At 40.9% G+C, this 27,382-nt stretch overlaps 2 protein-coding genes across 2 annotated transcripts in view; one reads left to right on the forward strand and one right to left on the reverse strand.

Moving 5' to 3' along the window:
- Window positions 1-489: 489 nt before the first annotated feature.
- Window positions 490-6,406, forward strand: desi1b (desumoylating isopeptidase 1b). Its single transcript, XM_030078458.1, has 6 exons — window positions 490-847; window positions 1,153-1,174; window positions 1,301-1,370; window positions 1,503-1,612; window positions 2,899-3,021; window positions 4,260-6,406. Exons 1-6 carry the CDS (start codon window positions 757-759, stop codon window positions 4,342-4,344), a joined length of 501 nt encoding a protein of 166 aa, XP_029934318.1. The 5' UTR covers window positions 490-756; the 3' UTR covers window positions 4,345-6,406.
- A 9,147-nt stretch (window positions 6,407-15,553) lies between these two features.
- Window positions 15,554-27,382, reverse strand: part of shisa8b (shisa family member 8b) — a 42,444-nt gene continuing 30,615 nt past the window's right edge. The window contains exons 4-5 of the mRNA XM_030078057.1: window positions 22,479-22,592; window positions 15,554-16,074 (exon numbers count right to left, since the gene is read on the reverse strand). Of these exons, the coding sequence (XP_029933917.1) occupies window positions 15,554-16,074; window positions 22,479-22,592 (635 nt within the window). The remainder of the gene's footprint in view (window positions 16,075-22,478; window positions 22,593-27,382) is intronic.

Raw genomic sequence — 27,382 nt, forward strand, 5'->3', positions numbered from 1 at the left:
AGCATACAGGGTAACAAAGTTAATTAAATATTCAAAGGTTCTGGTGACTGGGTTACTATAGTAACAAATTATATCTTTTAGTTTTAGAGAAAAGGGTGCTTTGGAAGCTTTAAGGAAGTAAGTCTCTAGATCAAACCAAAATTGTTTAGCATGCATGCAGTCAAAGAAAAAATGAGAGCAAGTCTCAGTATCATTTCCACAAAAGGAGCATGAAGAACTAATATCAGCAAATTTGGCTATCAGACAATTTACCGGATAGATATTATGCAGAATATTAAAATGCACAACCTTGGAAAAATAATAAACATGAGCTGTCATTTTTCCATGTGGCCGTGTCATACCTCCCTGCGCCCTGATTGGCTGGTTTCTGTCATATTTCCCTGCGCTCTGATTGGCTGGTTTCTGTCATATTTCCCTGCGCTCTGATTGGCTGGTTCCTGTACTGTAAAGGCATCTGGTCCGTCATTGTGTTGGAGCGGCAGTGACACAGCAGCCGGCTCAGCTGTCAAACCGCATCCACACCAGCTGCCTCACAACACTGCTCCTCCTGTCTATTTTTCACTTTTAACCGAGTGTGTATGTTTATATTCCTACCTTAATAACCGTTTACTCGTGGTTACTAACGTGTTATAGACAGTTACACAGCTGACAGAGCACTTTATTCACTGTGCTAGCTAGCGTTTTAGCTAGCCGGCTAACGCTCAGCGGTTGACTTGTAGTTTTAACATCTCGTTTTGAGGAATAAGCCTCTGAAACATGGACCAAAGCGGCTCCTCTTACCCGGTGAAGCTGTACATTTACGACCTGTCCAGAGGCATGGCCCGTCAGCTGAGTCCTCTCATGCTAGGTGAGTTGCTAGCAGGCTAGGTAGCACCGGTGACGCCGGATGGCCGGCGCGGGCTAGCCGCAGGGAGCGCACCCTCCCCCGGGGAGAGAAGTTGGGAGAGAGCGGGGATGCTAGCCGGGCCTCCGGGCAGTTAACTCTCTTGTTATCTTTTGATGTCACTTTGATCCCATTCAGTGTTTATCGCCTCCAAATACATGATTAGCATAGTTTTTAGGGTAATAACATCCTCAGTGTTAAGTATCAGTGTCTACTGTAAGGTGCTGCTTGCTGTTTTAATGGAGATAATTCTTGTTTTTAACTCACAGGAAAACAGCTTGATGGAATATGGTGAGTACAGCCACACTGCAGACATTTTCTGAATTATGGCTGGTTTTGCCATTAAAAATGAGCTGTTGCTGCCTGCTTGTACTGAAAAGCAGTTTTTTTTTGTTGTTGTTGTTGTTTACCTTACAGGCATACTGCTATTGTGGTCCATGGAGAGGAGTTCTTCTATGGAGGAGAGGGCATCGCCAGCTGTCCACCTGTAAGAATCAGCCTGCATTATTGTACTATGACACTTTGTGTTATGTTGGTCAGAGGCTTGAGAAAGAATATGGGTTTCATTCAAGGTGTGTGTGTGTGTGTGTGTATGTGTGTGTGTGTTTGTGTGTTTTAGGGTGGCACCCAGCTGGGGGAGCCCAACTCCATCGTGGACCTGGGATCCACTGAAGTGACTGAGGACATCTTCATGGACTACCTGTCTTCACTGGGAGAGTCTACATACAGGTAGAGTCCCACTGGACAATATTACCGCTGATTGTACACAGAACTGGAGTAGCCACAATTAATAGAGTGAACCAGCTGAAGGCTGGTGACTCTGACACCTCTGCCCGACGATATTTTTTATCAGTATGTTTGATTTACTGTCGTTAGTCCAGTTTTGCTGAAAATCTGGGCGCGGCCTTGGCAACAGTCAGTGTCAGTTTAACTTAATAGGAAAGAAAAAGACTTTGAACTACTGCAAGAGTTACCTTTGATAACACCTACTCCTGGTGTCATAGATAGTTTACACCAAAAAATGTCCAACTCCACTTCCCCTTTCTAAAGTTACCATTAGGGCTGGGCAGTGTAAGTGGAATACATATCACAATACTCACACAATTAAAAAATAAATGCTTTAACACAGTGTAATTTATGTATGCAAAATTACATTTTAATCAAATTAATGTTCGTCTCACTGAAACAAAAAGTAATGTGAGATGTGGTGTGAGCTGTAAAATGTTTGATGCCTGTCAGTTTTTTAATAAAAAATGTCACTGCTGAAAGACAATAAATGATAATAACACTGAATTATCACAAAAATCTTGTTTCTATACAGTTTTGAAGTAAACCTCACAAAATGCTGTATAGAATTAAAATATGCACAACAGTCCACTTGAGTATACAATTGGATATGAAGCAGACAGTCTTATACAAAATTCTTCATTTGTTATCTTGTGATAATTTCACTTCCGAATACATTTGAACTCTAAATAAAAAATGTAGCTTTTCCATCGTGCAAAGAACTATTTCGCAGTTATATTTATTTTGAATATTCTTGAGGAATGGGGGCAAATGTCATTTTTTTAAATTTAGTTTTGGCTGAAGAGCAACACAAGCAGACCAGTCATTCAGTCTTAACTGTCCTCATTGGGCAAAACAGTCTTGTAATCTGCCTTAACAGACTGTCAGTGCTCAGTCACCTGTGTCACCCATCATCACTGAGCTGTGTGTATGTGTGTGTGTAAACACTGTCTCACACACACAGTCACACACTCCACCCTCCTTCCTTTTCTTCATTTTTATCTGCCTGTCAAAATCTCCTCTGTCGCTATCTTGTCGTTTCCTGCTCCTCACCCACCCATCTCCACCCCATCTCACTTCTTGTATTTTCTCTATATGTCTGACTCCCTCTCTCTCCCTCTCTCTCCCTCTCTGTTGCTCTCTCTCTCTCTCTGTTGCTCTCTCGCTCTCTCTCTGTTGCTCTCTCACTCTCTCTCTGTTGCTCTCTCGCTCTCTCTCTCTGGTTATAGAGGTGACAGGTACCACTTGTTTGAGCACAACTGCAACACCTTCAGCAACGAGGTGGCTCAGTTCCTCACAGGCTCCAAGATCCCTGCGTACATCACTGACCTCCCATCTGAAGTTTTGTCCACGTGAGTCAACTCCCAACTTCCCTAAATTTCTGTCATAATAGCAGAATATGTATATATAATATATTTAATATCTAAAAAATATGGATATATACTCCTGCCAACCTGTGAGCAAACCAAAGAATAAACATCAAGCGATGTGGGTAACATTTTAGTGGGTCGCAAATTTCATGGTAAGTAGGTGCTGATTAGCAAGTAATATATTTGAAAATTCTTTGAAGAGACCCCCAAATTACATCAATTTTTACCTCAAAACTTATTGAATACTTTTTCTGTGTCACCAGAATTATTGTAGGTGAATTTTTCAAATCCATTAGATCATAAAAATATCATGAAATCTTAATACAGACTTTACATGTGCAACTTGAATGCAGTTCTACTGGAAAACCATTGAATAAAAATCATAAATGTGGTTTGCAGTATCATTTGGGACGTTCAGAATGAGTTTGGTGATCACAGTAAAAGTAAAAGTTTTGTTTTTTAATGAATTATGAGGTAAATATTGATGTAGTTTTGTAAGCCAGTTTTTGTGGACTGGGATTTAATTCAAATCTGTTTGATGCTGCTGTGCAGTCTGTTTTCATTTGTTTGACTCCTGAGTGCAGCAGTTTACTGTCAACACAATATCCAACCTAAAGCACATGAACATTGTTAAATACAACTGCTGGCAATTTGCCCATTTTATAGTGTAGTGATGTATTTCTTTATTTATTCTCATGACTGTATGAGAAAATTTCAGCCATCTAAAACCTCGGTAAATGTCACTGTAATGATCGTAAAGGCAGAAATCTATCATAGAAGAGGTGGACACACAAATTTAGACCATAATTCAATACAGCCGCATGTCAAGTTATATTTTGAGTAAAAGGTTGAGGTTGCATTCTGGGAAATATAGGAATTTCTTAACCAAAGTAGAAGTAGAGGCAAGTTGAGAAAAACTGGCTGCAACTAAAAGTAAATTACACTTGACACTGGATCACACTGAACATCACAGACTGATGACAAACAACAGTGTAAAAATACCTGAGGGTGGAAATGAGCCTGTGCATATACGCCCTCTGGTGGTGAAAGTATTGAATTTTAATCATAATCAGTATGAGGAGTTAATTTGAGTATCACCGTTTCTTTCTTCTGCTGTCTGTAGTACACATTTTAGCACACTTACAGCTATTGTAATCAGTGCACGCATCATTTCCTCAACCTCAAGTTTTGAATTTTCACCTGCTGTACTTCCTCCTCAGGCCATTCGGTCAAGCTATCCGTCCCATTCTGGACTCGATTGCCATTTCTCCGCCTGGAGGGAACAACTTCACGGGACAGAGATAGATGGGACTGTGCACAATCATATCTTAATCAAGCGGTCTAACCTCCTCATGTACAGGGTGGGATCGGGGTTGGGAATTAATCATGAGCCACCAGCCAGGCTTTGACACCATCTTGTGGACGCAGCTGATAAAGTTTCTTGGAGGTCCATGTCTCCTCTGCATATCATCAGTTTGAGGTGAACCAGCCTGCGTTTGGCTGGTGGACTAACAAAGTTAACTCCCTGCTCTGGGTGGGATAGATCATCTGTAACTCTGGGTTTGTGTTTACAAAGTGGTAGTACTGATAGTGGATCAGTGATAATCTTCCTGGTTTTCCATCTGATTTTTTTCCTTTTAATTAACATCTCAGACAAAAACCCTGATCCTTCCTAGCAGTGACACTTAATTATCACTGCAAAGCTTTGTGAAGACACTTCCTAATCCTTCTGAAGAGGCCCTTCATGATAGTAACTTTGTTAGGGAGTTGGTTACAATGGGATGACTTGCCCAGAAATAAACAACGGATCGACATGTTTAGACTCAGATGTGAGAGGATGAAAGTGACAGCATAATTTTTTAGCTACGTAAAAAAAAAAAGAAAATGGGTTGTGACATGCCGGTAACTCATGCTTAATTTCTGCTCTGATACTGTGAGCTATCCAAACCTCATACCTTACCAGTGCTACACCAGCAAAGCCTGCGTGACCCTGCGAAACCCTGGCCTTAACATGATCTCACCGGACCTCAGCCTTGTGTTTTACCCATTTTTATTATTATCAGACTTGTGGCAGGTCAGGGCTCCTTGGGACAGAGAGCAAAGCTTGATACCTCACAGGACTATGATGAGATGCCTGTGCCACAGTTGTTTTTCTTCCCCTCCCATCATTGCCTCCATTTCTTCATGGTCGTTCACTCAGGCTGGCCTAAGATCCATACATGGAAATTTCCAACGTCCTGTACACCGTGTGCTTTGGGGATTAGGAGATTCAGACCTCTCTTTCCTATCAGGAATGCTATTTATGAAGATTTTATCACAAGCTAAAGCTAAAACTGAATCTACATTTTTAACTTTTCATGTCAGTGGTTCTATGATGGATCTCTTAATCGTTCCCTTTGCAAATCGTGTTGCATCGTCTCCTCTCCCAAGGAGCCGAGGATCATCTGAATGTAAACTTGGGGTGTTTTTTTTTTTTTGACTTCTTGAAGTCCCAGAGCTGTCGGGCTCACTGCTGCACAGGGGTGGGTGTGGTTCCTACTTAATAGTGTTTTAATCGTTCTGCTTTTAATCACTCTTCATTGAATGGTTTGCATCTGTGTTCTTTTTTTATGGTCATTATTTTTGACTCACACACTCCAAAGGTAAAGCTACAGCAGAAGGAAAAGATAAACTGGAATTTTAACTCAACCTCACTCACTAAAGCCGTTTTACTGACTCTTGTCTGTGTATCAAGTGTGTCAGATTGTGCTAATCCACAGTGTCGTCTTGAGACTGTGCAAGCATGTAAAGTGCAGAGACGCGTCTCTGTGTAAATACACACTCAGGAACACCTTACGACCACAAAACCCTGTATCATGCTTTAGAAAATGGTGCACCAAACAACTGCGCATCTTTGAGTTGCTTCAGCAATGGTGTCTAGGAGAATTTGTTCAGTTTTTCTAAAAAGACTGACTTCATATCCAGGAACAATGTCTGGTAAACGTGAATTGTTATTGAAGAATTTGTACTGTTTTATAATCACGTGGCAAAGCCAGATGTAATAAATTATTGTCTAGGCTATATGAGGTGTTATGCCAACCGCTATTCACTGTCCTCACATTCATGTTTTTGTTTTGTGGCCATTAATCCTTCGTTAAAGAGAAAAAAAGGCTAATGGCATCAGTGTCTCTGTTCACTGTTTGTTCTCATGTTAAGGCTGGCTTCTTTTTGTGAGTTACCTACTTTAATATTTTTTCCCTAAAATGTTGTAAGTGTCATCATAAGAATAATTTGTACTCTTACATAATCAATCTTAGTTATACCGTTTATTTGACATTTGTTATTTGACTCAAGTTGTGGTATTAAAATATCCTTACTTATTCCTAAACAATCTTCTGTACTGAACTCTTTTCTGCAGCAGAATGGTTTATGAGTGTCCTGTACTTTTTTAGCCCAGCCCAGTTTAAGATGAAAAACAAAACAAAACAAAACAAAAAAACAAAACAAAACAAAACAACAACAACAACAACAAAAATCAGATGCGTCTGAGAAAAGATCTTGATTGTCTTCCAGCTTTAAAAATAGTTTTTAGTACATAATGATAGGACATCGTGGGACTGTTATGTCAAATTTGGATGGAGAAGTTCAGGGTATTTATTCACTGTGAAAGTTGCAGGCAGCTAAAGCTTTTGGGTTCATGTAGGAAACAGTCCACAAGGTGGCGCTAGAATTGCACTACAGCTCTGACTTTCAGTTTATGTCACTGTGCATCAAACAAGACAAATGAGTTTTGAGTCTTGCTGCATTTGAATTTCTAAGATCAACACATGGGCTGGTGATGATCACAGGGACAAATATGTGACTGCAGGGTCACTGGTTTAAATCCTGGGTGCGAAAATCTGGCCAGTAACTACCCTCAAGGTGTCCTTGAGCAAGGCACTCAACCCCTACTATTGAGGTTGAGTTTATACTGAGCAGATCCTAAATATGAAACACAGCACGTAGACTTAGGAAATCTTCCCTCGTTAGATAAAAGAAAAAGAAAGCAACATAAAAAGTGAAATTAAAACCAGAGAACTGTGGCTGCTATCAAAAAAAGAAAAATAATTGAAAAGAAATTGATGTGGTGTGCACTAAAAAAGGGGCCATTTGACTCTGTTATTTCACCTTCTAATTAGTCGTAGTCTCTTTTTCACATTTCACTCTGTTTCCCTTGGGCTTTATCATCACTGATGACTTTGTATAAAGCTTTGTTGCAAGTCATTTCAAATAGACTGGGTTACATCACTCTGGACAAGGAATACATATGCCCTAATTACATTGTTTTGTTGGTGCAAGCAACTCGATATAATGAAGCACGGCTGACTGCTGTCACGCTGGCATTTGCTTTGGTCTGCAGGGAGTTTGTCCATATTCGATTTGTTGAGTAATTAGCTTAGACAATTAAAGCGCCTGGCTTTTGGTGGAGCTTTTTGCCAGCATGTAACAGGTTCAACATAACCAAAAAAAAACAACAGTCAAACCAAAAGCTGTAAGGTAATTTAATAATCTTTAATATTTCATCTTCAAAAGTGACATCAGTTAATAAACAATCCTCAATAAAGAACATTTCTGGGTATAAATGAATTGCTCGGTTGTAATAAGAACTACAAGATTTTGGCGACATATTACACACCAGTATTTCCTTGGTTTTACTTCCATATTTGTATTCTGGAATTTGTACATTTATCACACACTAAATCATATTCCGTTGTTAACAGATTTCGCAAGGTACTCCAAGGCAATAATATCCTGCAGTGGTTTATGGTACCAAAATGGGGTGAATCCTCATGTTTCACCCATTTGTAGTGCAGATGCAACAATAATAGTGCAGTGTTGAAATATCGCAGCATTGAAATATCGCCTTTTGTCTCGAAGGAGAACTCTGGAGTCTGCAAGTATTACATTTGAAGGAATACTCCAATGTTTTGGGCAAAATACCCAGACTGAGACAAGATGTTCGATACCATATTCACCTCTGTACATCCAGTGGTCTAGTGGTGTATCGTGGTCAGCTGATCCACTGTGTTCAGAGTTGCTGCAGGGTTTCTTTTTCACTTTGATGGAGTGAGGCTAACAACTCCCATTGACTTCAAGTTTTTATGCCAAGCTAACATGAACTGCCACCCATAGGAACTGAAACACTGGATGTACAGAGGTGAAAAACATCTTGTCTCACTTTCTGTAAGTGCTTACAGGAGTATTTTCCCCAAAACGTTGGAATATTCCTTTAAACAGCGGTCCAGAAAGCAGCATACTTGTAAATTTGTAGCTGCAAATCAGATCTAGTACTCACTGCCAGTGAACTGGCTTTTGGCACAATGTCCCATATTAACAGTCAGTTTTGTGTGTAATTATAGAAGCATTACAATGGTTTAGTCAGACTGGCTCCTTCTCTGTGGTCGTTTCAACATATATTACAGTTAATCTGTGTTTTGTCACTAATGTATAAACCCACAACACAGTACTTCTAACCTCCTCTATTGCACAGTAAAAAATTGCACAACTTAAATATATCTCTCTATGCCTGACGTTTAAAACAATCCACATTAATAAATTTCTTTATGATTTGACATCAACAGCAATTCAGGTATAAATACTCAAATTAAAATGACTCGGATCGTAAAGCCCTTATGCAAACAAATGCATCAGAAATTCCATTAAATAACATATTTACACAAGATTATTAACCAACAAAGGTGAATGCATGATTTTCAGATGTTTTTCTCCTCTATAAAACTTAATTTTACATCATCTGTAAGCCATGTGTTCAGAAATAACAAATCATAATGTACACAAGATGTCAGACATTTATCTTTAAATACAAGAAAAAACAAATTTTGGTTTGTTTTACCTAGGAAGTACTAAGGGACGCTGTTGTTTTAGGTGGAAAAAAAAATGCATGATCTCATATTGGGGAAAAATATCGGAAGCACTTGTTCAGTTTCTCAACACGGAAATGATTCTGAAACAGCAAAGAGCTAGACTTCTATTGCTTAAATCTGTTTTGGTCCCTTGAAACCGCCGTTTCCAGATCTTTTCACATCTGAACCTACAAGACTAAGAGTGAGCAACGCCTACCCGTCATTCCTAGCTTCACAGTTAAATACTCAAACTTGAAATCAAACAGGAATCCCACAGGAGTTGTGGCCCTACCTGCTTAAGGTTCGAGTTATGATTGGGTGACGACTAACGGGCAACAGGCCAACAAATTTTATGACCAATCACAGCACTTTGTGGGCATGCCTTACGCATAACATAACATAACATAAACAATAACCTACTGAATGTATTGGTCAGACTTGAGAAGTTTCCAGAATGGGGTTGCTTGTTTCAGTTTAGTTTTTATTGCTTAAAACTATACTAAACTTTTAATTATAATATGGGGTCTCAGTGAACATCAGCGCCAACGCCTCCTTATGCTTGTTGTGTTGACACATTTGACCAAACAAACACTCAAACTAAGCACATTTTCTGTGTAATTTTATTCTATTTTAGTTTGTTTTGTTAGTGCACAATATCGTTTCAGATAGTTTTTGTTTCCTAAAGTTTAGTTTTTATTTTTATTTCAGTGAACTAAAATGGGTTTTTTTTTCACACCTAGTTTTAGTTTTTAGTTGGGTTAGTTTTAGTCAGCTATAATAACCTTGCCTGCAGCACTGTGCTCTTACCATCAACTCCTGTGATCCAATTTGGATGAAACACAGTGGAGGGTGGCTTCAGAGTCAAGAGAGCAAATTTGTCAAATTGGTCAATGTCGAGGCGGGACATCAAAGTTTACCCCATGACAATACAAGCGGCGTATATACTCAAATCTCTCTAAGCCCATTTGTAGCTGAATTTTTCACACCCAATTGTTCACACTTCCCGACTACAAGTTTGACATGACTTGGAAAGTAATCACAACTCGTAAGTGTCGTGTTTACAGGGCAGTTTTGGTAACTTGTCATCCCAGCAGTTTAGAGATTTTAGCATCAGCGACAGTGGGAGTCAAAGCAAATCATCTTCTAGTTCTTTGACTGACGGACATACCAGCAAAAACACAAGAAACAGCTAATAAATCCATTTAACAATTTAGCCCTCAGATCACATTGCTCTGCTTTAAAACATGAGCTACCGGTGCTGGCTGTCAGATGTCAATATCCATCTTCCAATACCAACTTAATCTTGCATTTTGGGGGGGTTTCCAGCAGTCGGCTCAGATCATATTCTTACTTAAATTATTATGATATATTCTTACTCATGAAGGGTGCTGCATGTTCCTTGTTAGAGGACTGCATTTACTGGCGTCTCAATGCAGTTGAAGTTGAAGTGCATTGCTCTCACTGGTCTGGTCTAATCATACTGGTCTGGGTGACGACGCTCAAATATAAAGTGCCATTTGAGGGCTGATTTCATCCACAGTGCCTTACATATGGTATATTTTATGTACCTGTGGCTCCACTGGGAATTGAAGCCCTAACTGTGACAGAATATGGGGTAAGCCCGAGCTGAAATGAGCTGAAGGCAGGGTGGTGGATCAGCTGTACAGTCTGGAGATATAGGACCGGAGGGAAAGGCAGAAATAACTAACTTGAGAGAAGGGACGAAAAAATGGGAAGGTTGGATTCAGAGGGTTAAAGAGAGAAGAAGAGGTTTGTTATCACCAGAATAATGTGAATGAACTAACTAGCCATTATACCACTTCCTCTGCAAGTGTACTTTTGGAGGTTACATGCCAAAGTGGTATTTTGTCTCTCAAACAGCAGTAGTTCAGTTAAATAAAAAAAAAAAAAAGTGCAGTCAAAAATAAGACTTTCATAATGGCTGTAACTGTAGGGGGTTATAGCTGTACACATGACTTCAAAAAAGCGCTTATCGCTCCTTTTTTTGAGGTTAACTTCCTAGAAATCAGTCACATAACTGGCTGAAGCCTCAAGTCAAAAAGTCACTCTGACTTCGATGTCCTAACTAGACTATTATGTAAAAGCCCAGATCAGTTCCAATAATCTCTGTGCTGGACAATCAGAGGGTCGTGTAAAATGATGTAAGCCTTGTATAGGTTTGAAAAGCGTTTTTGGCAACCTAATTTGAGGAGGCATCTTGTTTTTTGGGATACTAAAATATGCGAAGCAGTGGCGCCTAGTTGTTGTCACGAGGATCACAGCTGCTGTAAAGTTTCATACTTCATCTGTGTATCATCTGAAAACATTTGAGGAAGGTCGAGCTTGTCAGCGGCGCCCTGCCCAATCAATAAAGATTTGAACTGTTGTCTTTCAGGACAATAGGACGTTTGGGATCCAGTTTGACATTTGAAATGTCAGACCTATCGATTCCCTGCGTAGCTCTCACAGGAGCACGACTGCACCAGGAGTGTTAACTCTAAGGGGGCGGGCAGACAGAAACAGATGACATGTAGGAAGTTTGTGTGTGGATCTGTCACTCGGCCTTCTTTATCCAGCTGGAGATCCAAACGGAGGCGTGACATTTCTGATAATAAACAGGTGGATAATCTGTGAGCACAGAGCCAAGCTCCTTGCTCTTAAAATTCAGAGACAGCAGAATAGAAAACAATCTAGGCTAAGACTGCATAACATAAATTTACAGAGAAAAGAAAACGGAGAGCTCCACAACCCCGTCCAAGAACTCTTAGGTTTTGAACACAGAAAAACAGCAAAATCCACTTCTAATAGTAGCTCAAATGGTTTCAGTGTTTGATGAACCAAAAACTATGGATAACACTGATAAAAAACAGACATCCCTCCATTCCGTTTTTCATCGGTTTTCAACATATCAGCACTACAGAAAATACACAGGCTCAGTCCATTTAGATAGAAAATCTGTGTGGCCGTCCCCAAAGCAAGCACCATCTATGTGGCAGTGAGAGGAAACTGAAAAATTAGGACTTCAAAAAGTTCTGGAAAGTTTTGGATCGTGCTCTTCAGTATTAATTGATCACTCGGAAAAGAGTCTATGCCTGCCTACAGCATCTCAGTGATCAGGGAAGGGGCGCTATCCTCTTTCGCAGCCTCACTTTTAGCACTTTTGAGGAATGCAAATGGTTTTTAATTTTTTTAATTTTTAAAATCTAAACTACCTGCTAAAAATAGCAGATATCACTGTTTATAGCAGCCATGTGTGCCATGTTATTAGGAATCCCACCACGATGGCCAAGATACGCCAAGTTCAATCCAAAACATGGTGATTTGTTGGTAATTTATCACATTACATTGGTTAAATTTAGGTTATGATTGCCTACCGAAACTGTAGAGCATGTCCTGTATTGTGGCCCACCTAAGCAGGTGGGCCACAATACAGGGAGTTGTAAATTAGAATTAGGGAGTTGTAAATTAGAGCCTAAGCCGATAATTTCCCAGCTTCACAAAGCAGGTCTGAAATGCTGGTTAACTTGTTTACACTGAAATCGAGTCCCAGATAGCCGCAAGATTTTTAAGTGTATTTTTAGATAGCCTCATGTAGCTTTCAAGTGAGGTCTCGCGTTTGGTCAATGCTGATTTAGTAACAGTGTTGTGTTGTTTGTTTATTTGTGTTTGCACCGCACTCTGATCACCCCACATTAGCTCTTGTCGGTCCCGTTGCTCAACTCCTAATCTAATCACAGTTTTTCCCTGTCAAACAGTTTTGCATTATAAAATCTCCTCTTTCACTCTTTCTGTGCAAACATTGGCACCCAACTTTACAGAAGTCTTTACGGACACGTGTGCAGTCGTCAGCAGCTGACTCATTGTGCAGCTCTTCAGGGTCCTGCAGGCGGAAACCTTCACCGACGAGTATCGGTGGACGTGTCGCGGTCGGTGTCGCACGCTCCGCACTGCGTCCTTTGCTGTCCAGGCATCAGAGAGGAGATGTAAAATGTCTCTAAAGCTCCAGGCCTAGAAATGCCTCAGCGAATTCCCCTGCAATTGCGCCCCGGGGGTTGAAAATTACATGCAGGCATCTACACACATTCACACACTGTGACTCATGACCCAGACAGTCCAGTGGTGAGAGACCCAGATCCACAGTGACTCCCTCTCCTTTCCTTCCCCCAAGGAAGGAAAACACGCGCTCATGTGCTTTTGTTTTTCTATTTTTCCTCCTCTCTCTCTTTCTATCTGTCCCCTCTTCTCTCCCTCCCCCCCCTCTCTTACCCCTCTTTCTCTCCTTTCTAAAGAATCCCAGCCTCTGGCTCTCACTCTCCCTCTCTTTCCTCTCTCACTCTCTCTCTCTGGTTCGGATGGAGGCTGATGGGAGCTGACATGATGGTGGCATTGTCCCCACCGTCAAGTTAATGTGACCCCAGGGATGCAGTCCCTGTATGTTGGCCTGATGGAGGGTGGGAGAGGCCGAGAGGGGAGAGAGAGAGAGGAGAAAACAGCTGTGGATGGAGGTGAAGAGAGAAAGAGTTGTTTTTGTAAGGACAAGATGGACCTGGGTGAAATGCTTTGAGTCAAGGAACAGCAGCGCCTGAAAATGTCTAAAACTGTATTACTAAATGCATACATAATGTATTATCTAATTGATTTCTATATCTAAACTTTATATAAATTTTAAGACCTTATATTGAGATACAATATAATTGTAAATACAGGTAAAAATGATGTTAGTTTGATTGCAAGTCATAAAAAAGGGAAAAAATCATCCCAGTCACACTCACCAATTATATGACAGATCTACTATTCTTTGTTTCCAGTTTTATTTCACTGGAGAAACTGACCTTATATTTCACTTTAACTGGTACTGATGAGGTCTTAAATTGAATTTTAACTTGAGGACTGCAGACACTCTGTGCAAATCATGCCAGGAAAAGGACCGTTTTTGTTCTGAGTCGCGGACGTTTGGCAGTTGCTATCGTGCAGTGACAGAAATGTTATTGTCTCTAGGATGTAGTGTGTTTTCAGTGTGAACTAGTGCACAACATGGCAGGTAGTTAGACCTGCCCAGGCAGTGCTCCAAATCCTTTAATGGGCAATACATAAAGTTTTTACTGCCCCACAGCACAAACTTACCATTATATACTCTTATCTACAAGTGATGAGGTTGTTGATCAGTACCAATGACTCAGCTTACTCTCACTGTTAAAACTCAGTACTGATTTCATAGTATTTTACCTGGTGATACTCTGCTCTTCTGACCCTGTTTGAAGTAGTTTAGCTTACTCCTCTGCCATGACAATGCGACATCAATCATCTGCTACCAGTGTTGTAACTCCAACTGGTGGCTGATGGATGTCAGTAAAGGTCATAGATGACATAAAGGATGATGCCAGTGACTTTGCATGTTTAGCATATAATCTACAAAATATACGTTTCTGCCCCTTTTTCCCAAAGTAATCAGTTGTGTTTTAGAACTGCCATGTCATTTTTCCTCCCTTTTATCCAGCTGTTGGTTTCTATTTATTCCACTACAGTATGAAAATGAACTTTCAGAGACTTCAAACTTTCTCCACACTGGTATTCCATCACCGCAATAAAGTCTTCCAAATTAATTTTCCTAAAAAGCAGCAGCACTGTTGTAGTCCCGGGGAAATCGTTTGCTTTAAACAGCCAATTATCAGTTCTGTGGTTTGTGAATGTTGACGACAAGCATTCATAATCACTGGTATGGTCCTTTAACGTCTCATTAAAATGTGACAGAAGGGTGTCTGGTCTAAGCCTCAAGGTGAACAGTAGAGACTGATGTAAGGTGAAGTAATGTGCCATAATCATGTCAAATACAATTAACAGCAGTGGCTGCATGTTTGCATTTAGTGGCTCTTTGGATTGAGAATGGTATAAATTGTGGCCTCTGGCTGTAATTGTCTAGATGTTTTTCAGCACCTCGATACCTAACCATGAGTCAGGCTGTTGTGGGATGATGATCCAAATCGTAAACCCCAAACTCAAGTAATTCACTGAAACTAACCGTTATGTTAACACCGTATCACAGGTGGTGCCCCTCTCCTAAACCAACCTTATGTTTGCTCTAATCCTTGACACAAAAGAAAATATTATTTTCATCACGTGCAGGTTACGAACCGGTTGATTTCTTTTTCTTCATATTCGTGTGTAATGACTTCCATAAGCCCTGCATGACCGCAGTCATGTGGGATCACACTGTAGTGCTGTAATATAGAGGATCTGAAGTACAGAGGAGTTGTTAAGGCCATGTGGCCCTGAGGAGGCTGAGAAGAGGTTTCAAGCAGCCATGACAGATTTCCTTTCAGGGAGTCTGTATATATAATCAGTGCATGAAACTCTTGAAATGCTACTTGGGTTCAATATTATCCGTTTCCAATCGAGTCCATTATCCATAAAGTTATATCACCGGAGATAGAAATAGCGGTGATCCTGCTAAATTGTTCTCCTCCTGAATCTCACCACTCCCGCTTTTTTTTAAAAACTCAGTTTTTCATTCAATGAATCTGCATATTTTAAAGAGTGTCCACCCTTTCTATCTTTGACCTCTTGGCCCACACACTCTGGTATTTAAGTAACACCACGGTTTTCTTTTACTGCATCAGGCTGCTCTGGGAGCCTCAGACAGTCACCTCAGTCTTACTGTGGGTGGAGTAGCTCTTATGCCTGGTGTGGTGGTAGTAGGAGGGATGAGACGGTTGGAGCCCCGGCCCGATACCACCTCCCAACCCTCCATAGCCCCCTCCATAGGGCTGGTTAAAGAGATCAGGCATGTTCTCTATGCTCTGCTGCCTCCTGGTGGAGTAGGCGTGTCTCCGGCTGGAGCCGTGCATCGAGGCAGACGAGTGGCCCGGGGCGGAGGTCTGCCTCTGGACGTGGCGGCCGGTCGGCTCCCAGGCTTTGAAGGCGGAGCTGGAGAGGAACGGGTGGGTGGTGGTCTTGGGGAGGCGCGCGTGCTCCAGGTGGCTGGGGGGGATGGAGATGGAGAGCGGGGCGTGGAGGTCGTGGGGGGCCTGGTGGAGGTAGGACTTCTCTTTGGGCTGCAGTGACACAGGCTGGAAGGCAGGAGGCGCCACGGGCTGGTAGTGGGAGAAGTCCATCAGCGGGAAGCTCTTGTAGTAGCTACGAGACGCACTGTCCGCTGGAAAGGAAGTGAGGAAAAAAGAAAAAAAGAGTGCAGACTGATTTATGTGATGTGCAAACGACATGAACAGCAAGTACCAATTAGGTCAGTAATGCAAATGCATATGCTATAATAACTGGGCTACTTTAAACTTGTTTGTACTTTTGAGTCATTTTCTATTTGCCACGGTCTGATGCAGTTCTGAGTCATAGAGAAGTCGCCTGAAATGAACTGCCAATGTGCAAACACTCAGTCTGTCATTGTCGGAACATTAATGCCTGAATCACTCTTAATCCATGATGCATTTATGTCGCTGCAAACTACGTGCAGAGTTCAGTGCAAAGATCCACTTAACCTTAAATAAGTTCAGATGAAACTGATTGGGAGTGGCTATTGATTATAGCCTGAGAGCATACATTTTTATAGTATTTAAAATACTTTCAGCATCAAGAAGTGACCAAAAAGCTGGTAAAGTAACAGGACAAAAAAAAGGAGGAAGGAAGTGAGACAAAGGAATAAAAGTGTGCCTAACGAGCAGGGATGTGATCACAAGCACAAAATGAAACAGCAAAATAGGACATTTTATCGCCTCGTACAGATACATTGGAGCTGCTCATCCATGAAACTTGAAATCCAGAATTTAGAAAAAAAAAAAATTACACAGTGAGAAGGAGGTGAAGGAGGGTCAGGATGAGTGCAGGCATTTGAGGAAGATCAAAGCGGAAAGCTGGTGATTTAAGTATTCCCAATAGCTGTATGCCCTTAAGGAAAATACTGTATAAGTGGTATTCCTCTTTTACTGAGATACTGGAGGGTGGAGAGTGGGGAGGAGGAGGAAGAGGAGGGTGAAGACGAGACTGTGGAGCTAGTGGAGACAATGGAGGGAAAGGTATAGGGGACATAGGAGGAAAGGTCTATAAATGCCTTTGCCTGGAGTCTGGAGAGTGTGCATGTGTGTGTGTGTGTGTGTGTGCATGTCGTACTGAATCATGTGTAGATACTGAGGTCATTGCCGCTAGCTCTCCTACCTATATGGCAACCTTGTCTGTGTGTGTAAATGTATGTGTGTGTGTGGTCTGACTGTACCTGTGACTCATTGCGTTCGCGCTCTCGCATGTGCTGCAAGGTGCACCACGCTCTAAAACCACGCGGCTCATCTCGGGTTCTGTTGATCTCCAAACGGGGAGCCAACACACACATCAGCGTTATGACTGACTTGGAGAACATTAATACCGCCCTGCAGGGTGTTTGAGGTAACAACACACACCCAGTTATTAGGACGTTCCCCAAGAAACTGCCGGGTTCCTCCTAAACGCTTGTTTGTGTCTGATGAACCTTTAAAAGTGCACAAAGGATGCTTAGCTTTTAGAGTGTAGGACTGTATGTTCTGTACAACCTTGTGCGCTCACCTGTGGGTCCGTCATTACAAATATGTGCTGTGCATTTAGTCAGGCATGATTAAAAAACACAGAAATTTAATTTAAATTTTTGTGAATCGCCCCAGGTTTTCAGTCATGCTGTTTATGTCATGCTGAATCACATGGAAATACGTGTAAAATTATGAAGAGTGCATCTAGATTTTTGCATCCAGTATAACACTCAGTGTAACCAGAAGAAGCAGATACAAAAAGTCACACTGTTGCGCAGTGTGGATCCTCTCAGATTTTTACAAATGGTCATTTCATCTTTGTAAACGAGAAAAAGGACATGGAAACAGACTTGTGACCCGAATGTCACCGCACTGGTTGAGGTGTATGAAGTGAAGAAGAGTTACGGTACGGCAACTCTATACGTGAACTGACCGGCAACAAAATCTGCACTAGTTCATTTTCTATGGGAAGTGACTACTTCACTGCACGAAGCATGAAAGAACCAATTGCAAAATGCACACAGCCAAGAAAAGACTTGTGAAACTTGTGGCATACTTAATAATCTATCCACGTGAAAAATTATTTCTTAAGTGAATCTCTTCATTACAGTAATACTGTTCATGTTAGGCAGCCATTTTGAGATGGTCTTATTGACTTTTTGAAAATAAAACATTTGTGTGGAGGCTGGTAGAAAAGGGAGGATCTTTAATTAGTTTATCTTTTTTATGTAATTATTTTATTTATTTACCTTTAATTTAATTTGATAAACTTAAACCTAAACTTTATTTAGTGCTTTCCAAAACAAAATTACTGAGTGCTTTATAGGACATGGGACGAGTTTGACAAAGGTATTGAAAGAGGACAAAAGAAAGCAAAAAAAATAATAAAATCAACACACAAAAACTAAGTTCTGAGGAGTTATTTGAGAGGTGATACTGGTTTGACTAGTCTCTTTGGTCACTTTAGCCAGGAGTTATAAAGTCGAAGACGTGGCTGGGAGCTTAAAACCTTAAAAGGTTTCTACTGTCAAGGTGTCCTGAAGCTGCTCAGTAGCAAACAAAACCAAACAAAACCAAGCAAAACACAGTGTTTGTGCTGGGCAGTGTTGATGTTCAGGTTTTAATATGTGTAACAGTGTGAGTGTGAGGCTGTGTGTTGCTGAAAAAAGCGCTCACATAACCGACAATGTCAACAAAGTGGGCTCAATATCAAGTTCAGGCAAGGTAATAACAATGTCGTTCTCTCTGGTTTGTTTGAACTTGCCCGTCGATACGTCCCGTTCTCCCTGCCGCTCTTTCAAATTCAGTTCAAACTCAAAAAGCCTTTGCCTCTGTCTCTCAGTCAAAACTAAGTTTAGAATGAAGACAAAAAAACTGTGTGTTATTGTTTGTTTATGTCTTGTCCTTTTTGTCCCTTGTGTGTGTGTGTATGTGTGTGTGTGTGTGTGTGTGTGTGAGGTCTGGACTCTGTCAGGTTGTATCAATATTTGCTGCCAGGCGATGTATGTGTTATGCCTGACTACTCATTAGGGCCAGATGAAATCTATGAGAGGGAATGAGAGAGAGAGAGGGAGAGACTTTGATTGTAACCGAATGCATTTTGGCCTCAAGGAACAAGATCTAGTTTCCATTATGCCGTCCCTCTCTCCTCTCCTCTGTTTTTCCACTGACTCATCCCTTCATCCCAGCAAATAAACTCCATGCGACAGAGGCCGTCCTGTCCTTGCGGTTTTTCCAAAATTTACATTTTACATATGAAACAATTAGCCGAGGCTTCTGTGTTTTTTTTTTTTTTTTTTTTCTCATTACATGCGTGAGCTGCAATTACAGATATTTTTTTTAATGAATTTTGCAAAACGTCTTATGGGCTTATTCACTCTAACAGCGCTGACACAACTTCTAATTCAGTCAATAAAGTTTTTCCATCCCTGTGAACTTGAGCCTGCCAATTGTGCTTTAATTAAAGTTGTATCACAGCTTTAATATCAGACTATGAACTGTTTTATATTAATGTGCAAATTTGGGAATCTGGTCTCTGCTTGTAAACAAGAGGTGAGATACTACTGTACTTTAGGGTGAGTACGTTTCTCAAGCCAAAATAAATCGGTCAACCAATAACTAGCAGCTGTGATTGCAGTTACATTAGGACCCGCTTTCTGTCGGTCACAACCCATTCAAACAAACACCAAGACTTTTCCACCAGCTACAGTCTGTACAACTAAACAAAATTAAACAGTTACTGCTTTAAATTGGCACCCTAATGTTCACTACTAGTGGGCAATTTATTAACCAGTTAACAAGGTATTATAATCATCATTATAGCTGTCAAAATCATGTTTATAGATGGTCTACAAACCAATTATTACCAGTTAACAAAGTATTGTAAAATATCTGGTCCATCTATCTATGCAATGTTTGTAAATGTTTAACAAAAGATTTCTTAAAGGTTTCAAATCAACTGGAATTCATCAACAAATACTTAATAATATGTATAAAATATTATAATGTGTACAACAATAAACTTTTAATACATACTTTACTGTGTGATAAGTAGACCATATTAATTATCATTTTGTTGTTTGTTAACTGTAAAATAACTATTAACTAAAGTCTAATTACCTATCAATTTACCATTTATTAATGATGCTCACTGTAAACCCTGTGCTTATGTGATATTTTTGAAAATAATGGGAAACTAAGACTTTGAGAGGTCAGGCAAAATTGCAGCAGAAACCAATTATAATAAATGAATAGCAAATACGTCTGCTAGTTTAAAGGGTGAAAACACTAAAAATACATCAGTGTCATCAGAGTCTGGTGGTCCGGAGGTTTTTCTGTGAACGGAGGGTGTTAGTGAATAACTAACACCATCCTCCTGATCCACAAGCTTCCTCTGGGGTGCCCTTGAGCAAGGCACTCGCTCCAGTGCAGCTGCTCAGGTGTGAATGTAAGTGTGTGAGCGCGAGTGTGAGTGTGTGTGTGACGCAGGAAGAGTGTGCTCATGCTCAGTTTGTCTTCCCTGGATAATAAAGGTTAAAAAATCCTCCTTGACAGGGCCTGACTTGCCATTGGCTGACTGGCAGAGGTTTATGTTATTCTGATGGGACGCCTGGGGTGGTGTGTGTTTTTCTACCCATTATTCAGAGATGGTGTGTGTGTCTGACCTTTGCATGTATGTAGCCGCCTGTGTGATATATTTTGACAAAACCCTGAAGCCTCCTTCTCCAGCTATATATATATTTGTAGTAGCAACCGTATTTGTCACCGTTGTGGAAATATTTCTAAATATACCTCGCCGGGTTTTAAAAAAGATATACCTGAAAAAGATTGTTGTGGTGTGGGTGTACGCCAGTTCAGATATGCTGTAAGTGAAAGTTGATAGACTTTAAATCTGTTTTCCAAGGTAACTGTGACTCAGGAGTCTGAACCGTCTTTGGTTTCTGCTTCAAAGCACTGCAGCTTGAGAAGAGTCAGGTCCGTTAATCTAAACCAGCAGCTAAGTTTTGGTTTTGTTAGCTTAGCAAAGCAAATTGGCACTAAAATGCAAGTAGGCACCACTAACACCAGGTATCAGAGGTCAGTATTTTAATATCTGAAAGGTGCTGATCTAGACGTGGAGGAGGAAAATGAACCATGCCTATGAAAGGTCCACTATGGGGAATTACCAAAGTTCGAAATGTGAAATATGCACGTAATTTATCAACACCTATCAAATTTCATGCTTATTCCATAGTTTTTGTCAATTCAGTCTATGCAGTCCTCACCAGCAGTTTTGATGCACCTTTAAATCCTGTTAAGATGGTGAGGTTGCACATTTAGAAACATGATCTGCTTTTCACAGCCGCGGTGGCTGAAGAGCTGAGGCCCTCCAACATGGCCGCCTGTGGATGTGTTATGATGTCATGATGCACAGCGGCCCAGAAAGACAATCTGCCATAGACTTACATTGTGAAAGAGACGTCTGTAAATCAGTGGCTAATCGACTTCCCATTTGAAGCACTTCCACAACCCTTATTAAAATCATTAGCTCCTAAAAGTTGTAATGTCCACTCACAGTTTTTTTCCTGGCAAAGTGAACGGGCATCAGAGCCACGGGACGGCGCCGCCCCGCGTTCAGAAACGACCTTCCTGTTCTGCTGCATGCAGCTGCAATATATACATGGACTGTAATTCATCAACTTTATTATCTGATAATACATCCATGGGCTGTGTGTAACGCCTGAATCGTGGATGCGTTAACGTCTTCGTTCCCAAACAACTGGCTGTTGGCTAGCAGCTAGTAGCATGACATGTTTTGATTTGGTTTATTTTCCCATCCTGGTTATGACATGTGGATGCATTAAGCTGTTATGTGTCTCATTAATACATGGAGGCTGCGGCTGCGAGGCTCGGCTGCTACGAGCACGCCAGCAGTCGTGAGTCAAGAGGTTGGGCTCGCTCTGTGGGCCCCAGAGAAGAGGAACATCCTGGTCATTTTATACCCAGAAGTCGAACTCTTTTGGCTTCATGTGTCACTGAGCGAGCTTCATAGGACTGAACGAGGCCCCGTCTCTGCTGCTGCATCCAGCTCTCTTTACACATCCATGGTTACATCACCCGATAGAGCAGTAGTCCCTCAAATGTGATTTGTCATTAGGTTAAGCTCTGCAGAGCTGCCTGAATCTCAGCACGGATGCAAACCTTCCCTGTTCATAAGTGGAACTCAGACTTCACTGCTAAGATTGGCCTTAAGGTGCTGAGCTCTGTGTACTTCATTTATCAAGTTGGTCTTCAGGCCTTTACAAAAACTATGGAGTAAGTGCGAGAAGTCACATTTCACATGAGTTACTGGCTAACGTTTAGAGACATAGCATTATTCATTATCACAACACGGCAGCGGGCGGGAGCCGTGTGAGGGCTCCTCTTTAATATCAACTCTCTCTTTGCCGGGGGGGAGCCGCATCACATGACAGCTCCAGTACCTTGAACCTACTTTAAAGGTTACTGTGTCAGTCAGAGTCAGCGTCACTTTGTGTGTTTTCTGTGTGTGTGTGTGTGTGTCTGTCCAACTTACCCACAGCTTTGAGGGAGGTGTACTTGTTGAGTCCCACTGCGCTGGGGTTGCTGTGCGGGTGTGGAAGCCCTTGTCCAAACTGACCGTAACCTGCATTGTTCAGATGGTACTGCTCTGTTGGTACATACAGTAGAGAGAGGGAGAGAGACAGAGAGAGAGAGAGAGAGAGAGAGAGAGAGAGTGAGTCAGTATGTGTCAATTACATTTGGGGAAAAAAAAAAACAATAACCCTTGAAAAATGTTGCAACAACAAGCACACTTTGAGTGAAATTCACACAGGAGCCACGCAGATTAACATCACAAATCACAGCGGAGCTTCACTTTGCAAGTACTCAGTTATACTGTGTTAGCATTTAATTAAACTCTCTCTACTAAACTGTTGTTACACCCTGGTAAATAGATTATCAGGAGAGTTTTTAATTAAGTGCTAACAGAGGGTTATCATGTGCTTGAAGTTCTTTTCCATAAATTGGTGTACAGGTTCATACACTGGAATAAGACGTTTGTCAACTAGAAAGTCAACCAAAACATTTTCACATTTCTATACAGGTATATTTCTCACATCTTGTCAATTTCTTTATTGTCCACTAATACATGCAATATCAGAAACTTGTTTTTGGCAAGATGCATGGCTCGTATCCCATCATAATAACATTCACACATGAAGAGCTCACATGAAAGAACATATTTGTTGCTCTGTCACGGCGACCAACACTATCCAACTACCAGGGAGGTCCCATTGTATTCCAGTCAAGTTCCCATAATATTCACCACACTGTGTGACATCACAGTAATCCACGTATCCCTCGTAGATCATTTGACCTGGTCCTTCCTGTTAATGTTTAGCATACGCCATATTGATTGATAGTAGGTGAAATGCTTTTAAAGGGAGAACTAAAGCAGAATGTTAAGTAACTGCAAATGAAATGTGGCTAAATCTGCCAGGTTATCTGTAGGTACTCAGTTCAAAATGAAGAAACTGCATTACTTTCCCAGAATAGGGCTTGGCTGGGGTGCAGTTTTGAGCAGAGGTGGGTGTATTTTATTTTTTTAAATTTTTTTTATGTCAAAAGCCCATTTTTCTACATCATGGAAAACAGAGAATCATCAGTGCTGACAAATTTTAACCAATAAAAACATCATATTTTGATTCCTTACGCCCCTCCCATCAAATAAAACTGCCTTTCTCTCCGTAACTGATCACCCACTGGTTTACACTTTTGAAAGATGGTTTTCTGTGTTAAGCCCCGGTCTAAGACGCTGTTTCAACAGGAAACTCATCAAATTAACCCTATAAAGCCATTTGTATCATATATGATACACATTTTCAATTCCGTTTTTCGTTTCCAGTTTAATCAATACTTGACCAAAATACTGTTGTATACCTTTGAACACTTCCCCTGTTCACCCTGGACCATACCATTGGCACTTCAAGTACATATCATATATCATACACCAGAAAGGTTGTGTAGTAACATATTTTTTTATTTTTATTTTTTTATATATATTTTGTTATAGGACCAAATAAAGGGTTCAATTTCAAAAAATTGGAATTTTCTGCCAATTCTTTCATAGTTCAGGCTTTATAGGGTTAAGGAAGCACGATGCTCTCACAATGCCATTTCATTGTGGCTTTAAGGGTTAAACTGGATCCCAGCTGTAAAATACACACTGTGGGAACATCTTTTGAACGCTCGGGCAGCCTTCCAGCTAAGTAAGAGTTAAAAAGCATCTCCCTTTCAGCTCACGGCGGTAACTTTGGGTGACAGAGGGTGAGGCGGGGGTCTGACCGGGACGGCCCGCCAGTCTCGTGTCAAATGACCTGAGGTTAATGACCAGTGGAACAAAGTATCTGGGAGAGAGGAGCGCCCGCTATTAGCTTTAATGAAGTCCACTGATAGAGCCAGAGCACTGAACGCCAGCCCGAGGACAATACACACACATGCACCATGAGTGTGCACACACACATACACACACACACACACACACACACACACACAAAGCATGCTTTTTGAAGTCATTTGGGAAAAAAACAAAGACAGCAATATTCTTCTAGCTCTTATAACACCTTAAAAATACAGAGAAATTGTGCATGTTAAATTTTCACAAAATCAAATTTGAGAGTGTCTTCATGTGCTCGCCAAATCAATTTGCCATTTGTGTGTGTGTGTGTGTGTGTGTGTGTGTGTGTAGGCTGGAGAGATGCCATATTGGAAGAGGCGCAGCATCAAAGTAGGAAGGTTTCATCACATCTGTGACTGTCAGGGCTAAGAAAGAGGTACATATACAGCACAGCAGCTGAATGCTAATCGCCACACACACACGCATACACACACATGAAAGAGAGAGAGAGAGATGCATGATGGGGAATGAGGTGAGCGAGAGAGGACAGAGACAGAAGTAGAGAGGAGAAATGGGAGGATGTGCCGGTGGAATAAATTAGGAAATTATGCTGAAGCAGGAGGGGAGGAGAAATGTCAAGAGTGAGTCTTTATATTAACACTTACAGTTACAACCCTGAGCCTCTACCTTAATCACCACACACACACACACACACACACACACACACACACATGCACCATCATCATTCATGTGCTGCATTCTGCAGTTTAAGCTGATTAGCTGGTGAGATGTTTCACATGTTGTAAAATCATCCAGTGTAATCCAATGGCGCTGACCTCTCAGCATGTGCCAGATTAGGGGATTATGAGAAAGTTCTTTTTGTACTGTCACTGTCACCCTCCTCCTCCTCATCTTCATCTTCATCATCTGCACCATCCATTGTTGTGCATGAAGTTTCTCGAGCAACAGAAAACCACCGACGGAGATGAAGACGCGCTCGCTGGAGAGGAGCAGCTCGGAGGTCCCAGAAGTCTCAATGGTTGACTCTGTGTGTGTGTGTGTGTGTGTGTGTGTGTGTGTGTGTGTGAAACAGCTATTTGTACTTAAATTCAGAGCCAGTGCTATCTATGGTGCTCTTCACATTTAATAAGCTGCTGTTCTCTGCTTATCCGCTCTGATCGCCGGGGAAAAACAACCAGCTGTTACCTTCCTCACCGTTTTTATTTTTATATCTTTATACCGTTTCTTTTCCAGCATCTTTTTTTCAACTCCTTACCCCTCTCTGTCTTTCATTGTGTAACATGAAGTTTCACATGCAGGGGTGTCATTTCAAAACATGTCTAAAATATAAACTCATGCTCCTCCTAGTCACCTGGAGATATCAAGTTAAATTTGCTATTTTCTTTTTTTTTTTTTTTATAATTATAGCCTGCAACAATGGTGGTAAATGGCCAGCAGTACTGAATTATTAGATTACAGTAGCAATTTTGACTTTGTTGGTATATTGTTTTTTCCATATTGCAATGCTAAAGCGCAGAGAAAGACGACTGTTCCTGTTGTATTTTTATCAACTTATCTACTTAATGTGTGTGGTTTTTCATCTGTTTTTAAGAGCTGCACGGGGGCAAAGTCCTATCAGCTGTGTTGACGTGGCAGTAGTCTTAGGCTTAAGTATTAAACTGACTGGAAATGAATTGAACTGAATAGTTTTGGAAATGAAATAATGTGAAATTACTGTCTTCCACCATGCACACATGGACCAGATGACAATTATGTGGCCTGGATTTCCACACGTCCATCTTCATCCTCCTCCTCTCCCTCAGTGCTCTCCAGTGGGTGAAAGCCAATCCCAGATTCACTCTCATTGAGGAACGAGCTTTGTCCACTTGGCGTTTCTCCTTACTATGTTAATAATTTTCTGCATCTGCGATTTTTGTGGCTTTCCATTGGATGTCATGTAATCAATCTATCTAGCACTGCACTGCACTGTGATTGGCTGGGAGCTACACAACCACTACCAGAGGGCAGGGTCTCTGCAGACACACACACACCAACACACACTGCTAGTGGCTCACAAGTGATGACTGAGAGGGATTATTTTTATATGAGAATACAGATTGTGTTTTTCAGGAAAATCCTACTCATTCTAAGGTATGGTCTTGGTTGTCATTATAGGCTAATTAGATAGATAGATAGATAGATAGATAGATAGATTTACTTTATTGATCCCAAACTGGGAAATTCTCATGTTACAGCAGCATCAATAGAAACCTAAAATAAAGTTATGCAGAAGTATATACAATAAAGACAATAAAGACTAAATATATACAATAAAGACTAAAAATATACAATAAAGACTAACCTAAGAATATGATATATGAAATGTGAATATACAGATGGTATTGAAGCATACAGATGGTTGTAATAGATAAAAAGAGAGTTAGCATGAAACCATGAAACCAAGAAACCAAGTGGCAGAACCCGACGCCCGGTACTGGGATTCAGGAACTATCAGACTTGATTCGGCCCCTTATGGAATCACCCCTTCCCCTCCAGTCAGTATGAAAAACAGTATGAATGTATATTAAACTAGGATATAATATATAGATAATAAATAAAGAGTTAACTTAGCTCCTTTGCATTAGTTTGGATTTGAACCCAGTCTCAGATGAAGCTGATTACTTGCGAAGGAAACAAACCACAGGGAAAATGTGAGGATTGTGATTTCCTGAGATGTGGACTCCTAAAATCTATAATCACCATGATGAAATTAAAACTGAAATAAAACAACACCTGCGGTCACATGCATGGCTACATACACACACAGCAGTACAAACCAAACCCCCTATTGAGCCACCCTGCTTGACCGTACTCTCTAAGAAGGTTTCAGTTATTGTATAACGATACAGTGAGTGTGTGTATTTGTGATGACGGCTGCCTCAGTGTATATATAACTCAGTGTGAATCCACAGAACATAAAATGAGAATTGAGGGGAATTAGCAGAGGTCCTGGTCTCTTCGCGTTTTGCCGTGGCTGCACATATTAATTTCTCCATTAACCA

The sequence above is a fragment of the Myripristis murdjan genome, chromosome 19 (assembly GCF_902150065.1).
Source record: "Myripristis murdjan chromosome 19, fMyrMur1.1, whole genome shotgun sequence".
Taxonomy (NCBI): domain Eukaryota; kingdom Metazoa; phylum Chordata; class Actinopteri; order Holocentriformes; family Holocentridae; genus Myripristis; species Myripristis murdjan.

Excerpts from the sequence above, each read along its gene's own strand:
- desi1b (XM_030078458.1), top strand. The coding sequence starts at position 757 with ATGGACCAAAGCGGCTCCTCTTACCCGGTGAAGCTGTACATTTACGAC. Across the intron at positions 1,175-1,300 it reads AAACAGCTTGATGGAATATG|GCATACTGCTATTGTGGTCC; the intron begins GTGAGTACAGCC and ends TTTACCTTACAG. Across the intron at positions 1,371-1,502 it reads GCATCGCCAGCTGTCCACCT|GGTGGCACCCAGCTGGGGGA; the intron begins GTAAGAATCAGC and ends TGTGTGTTTTAG.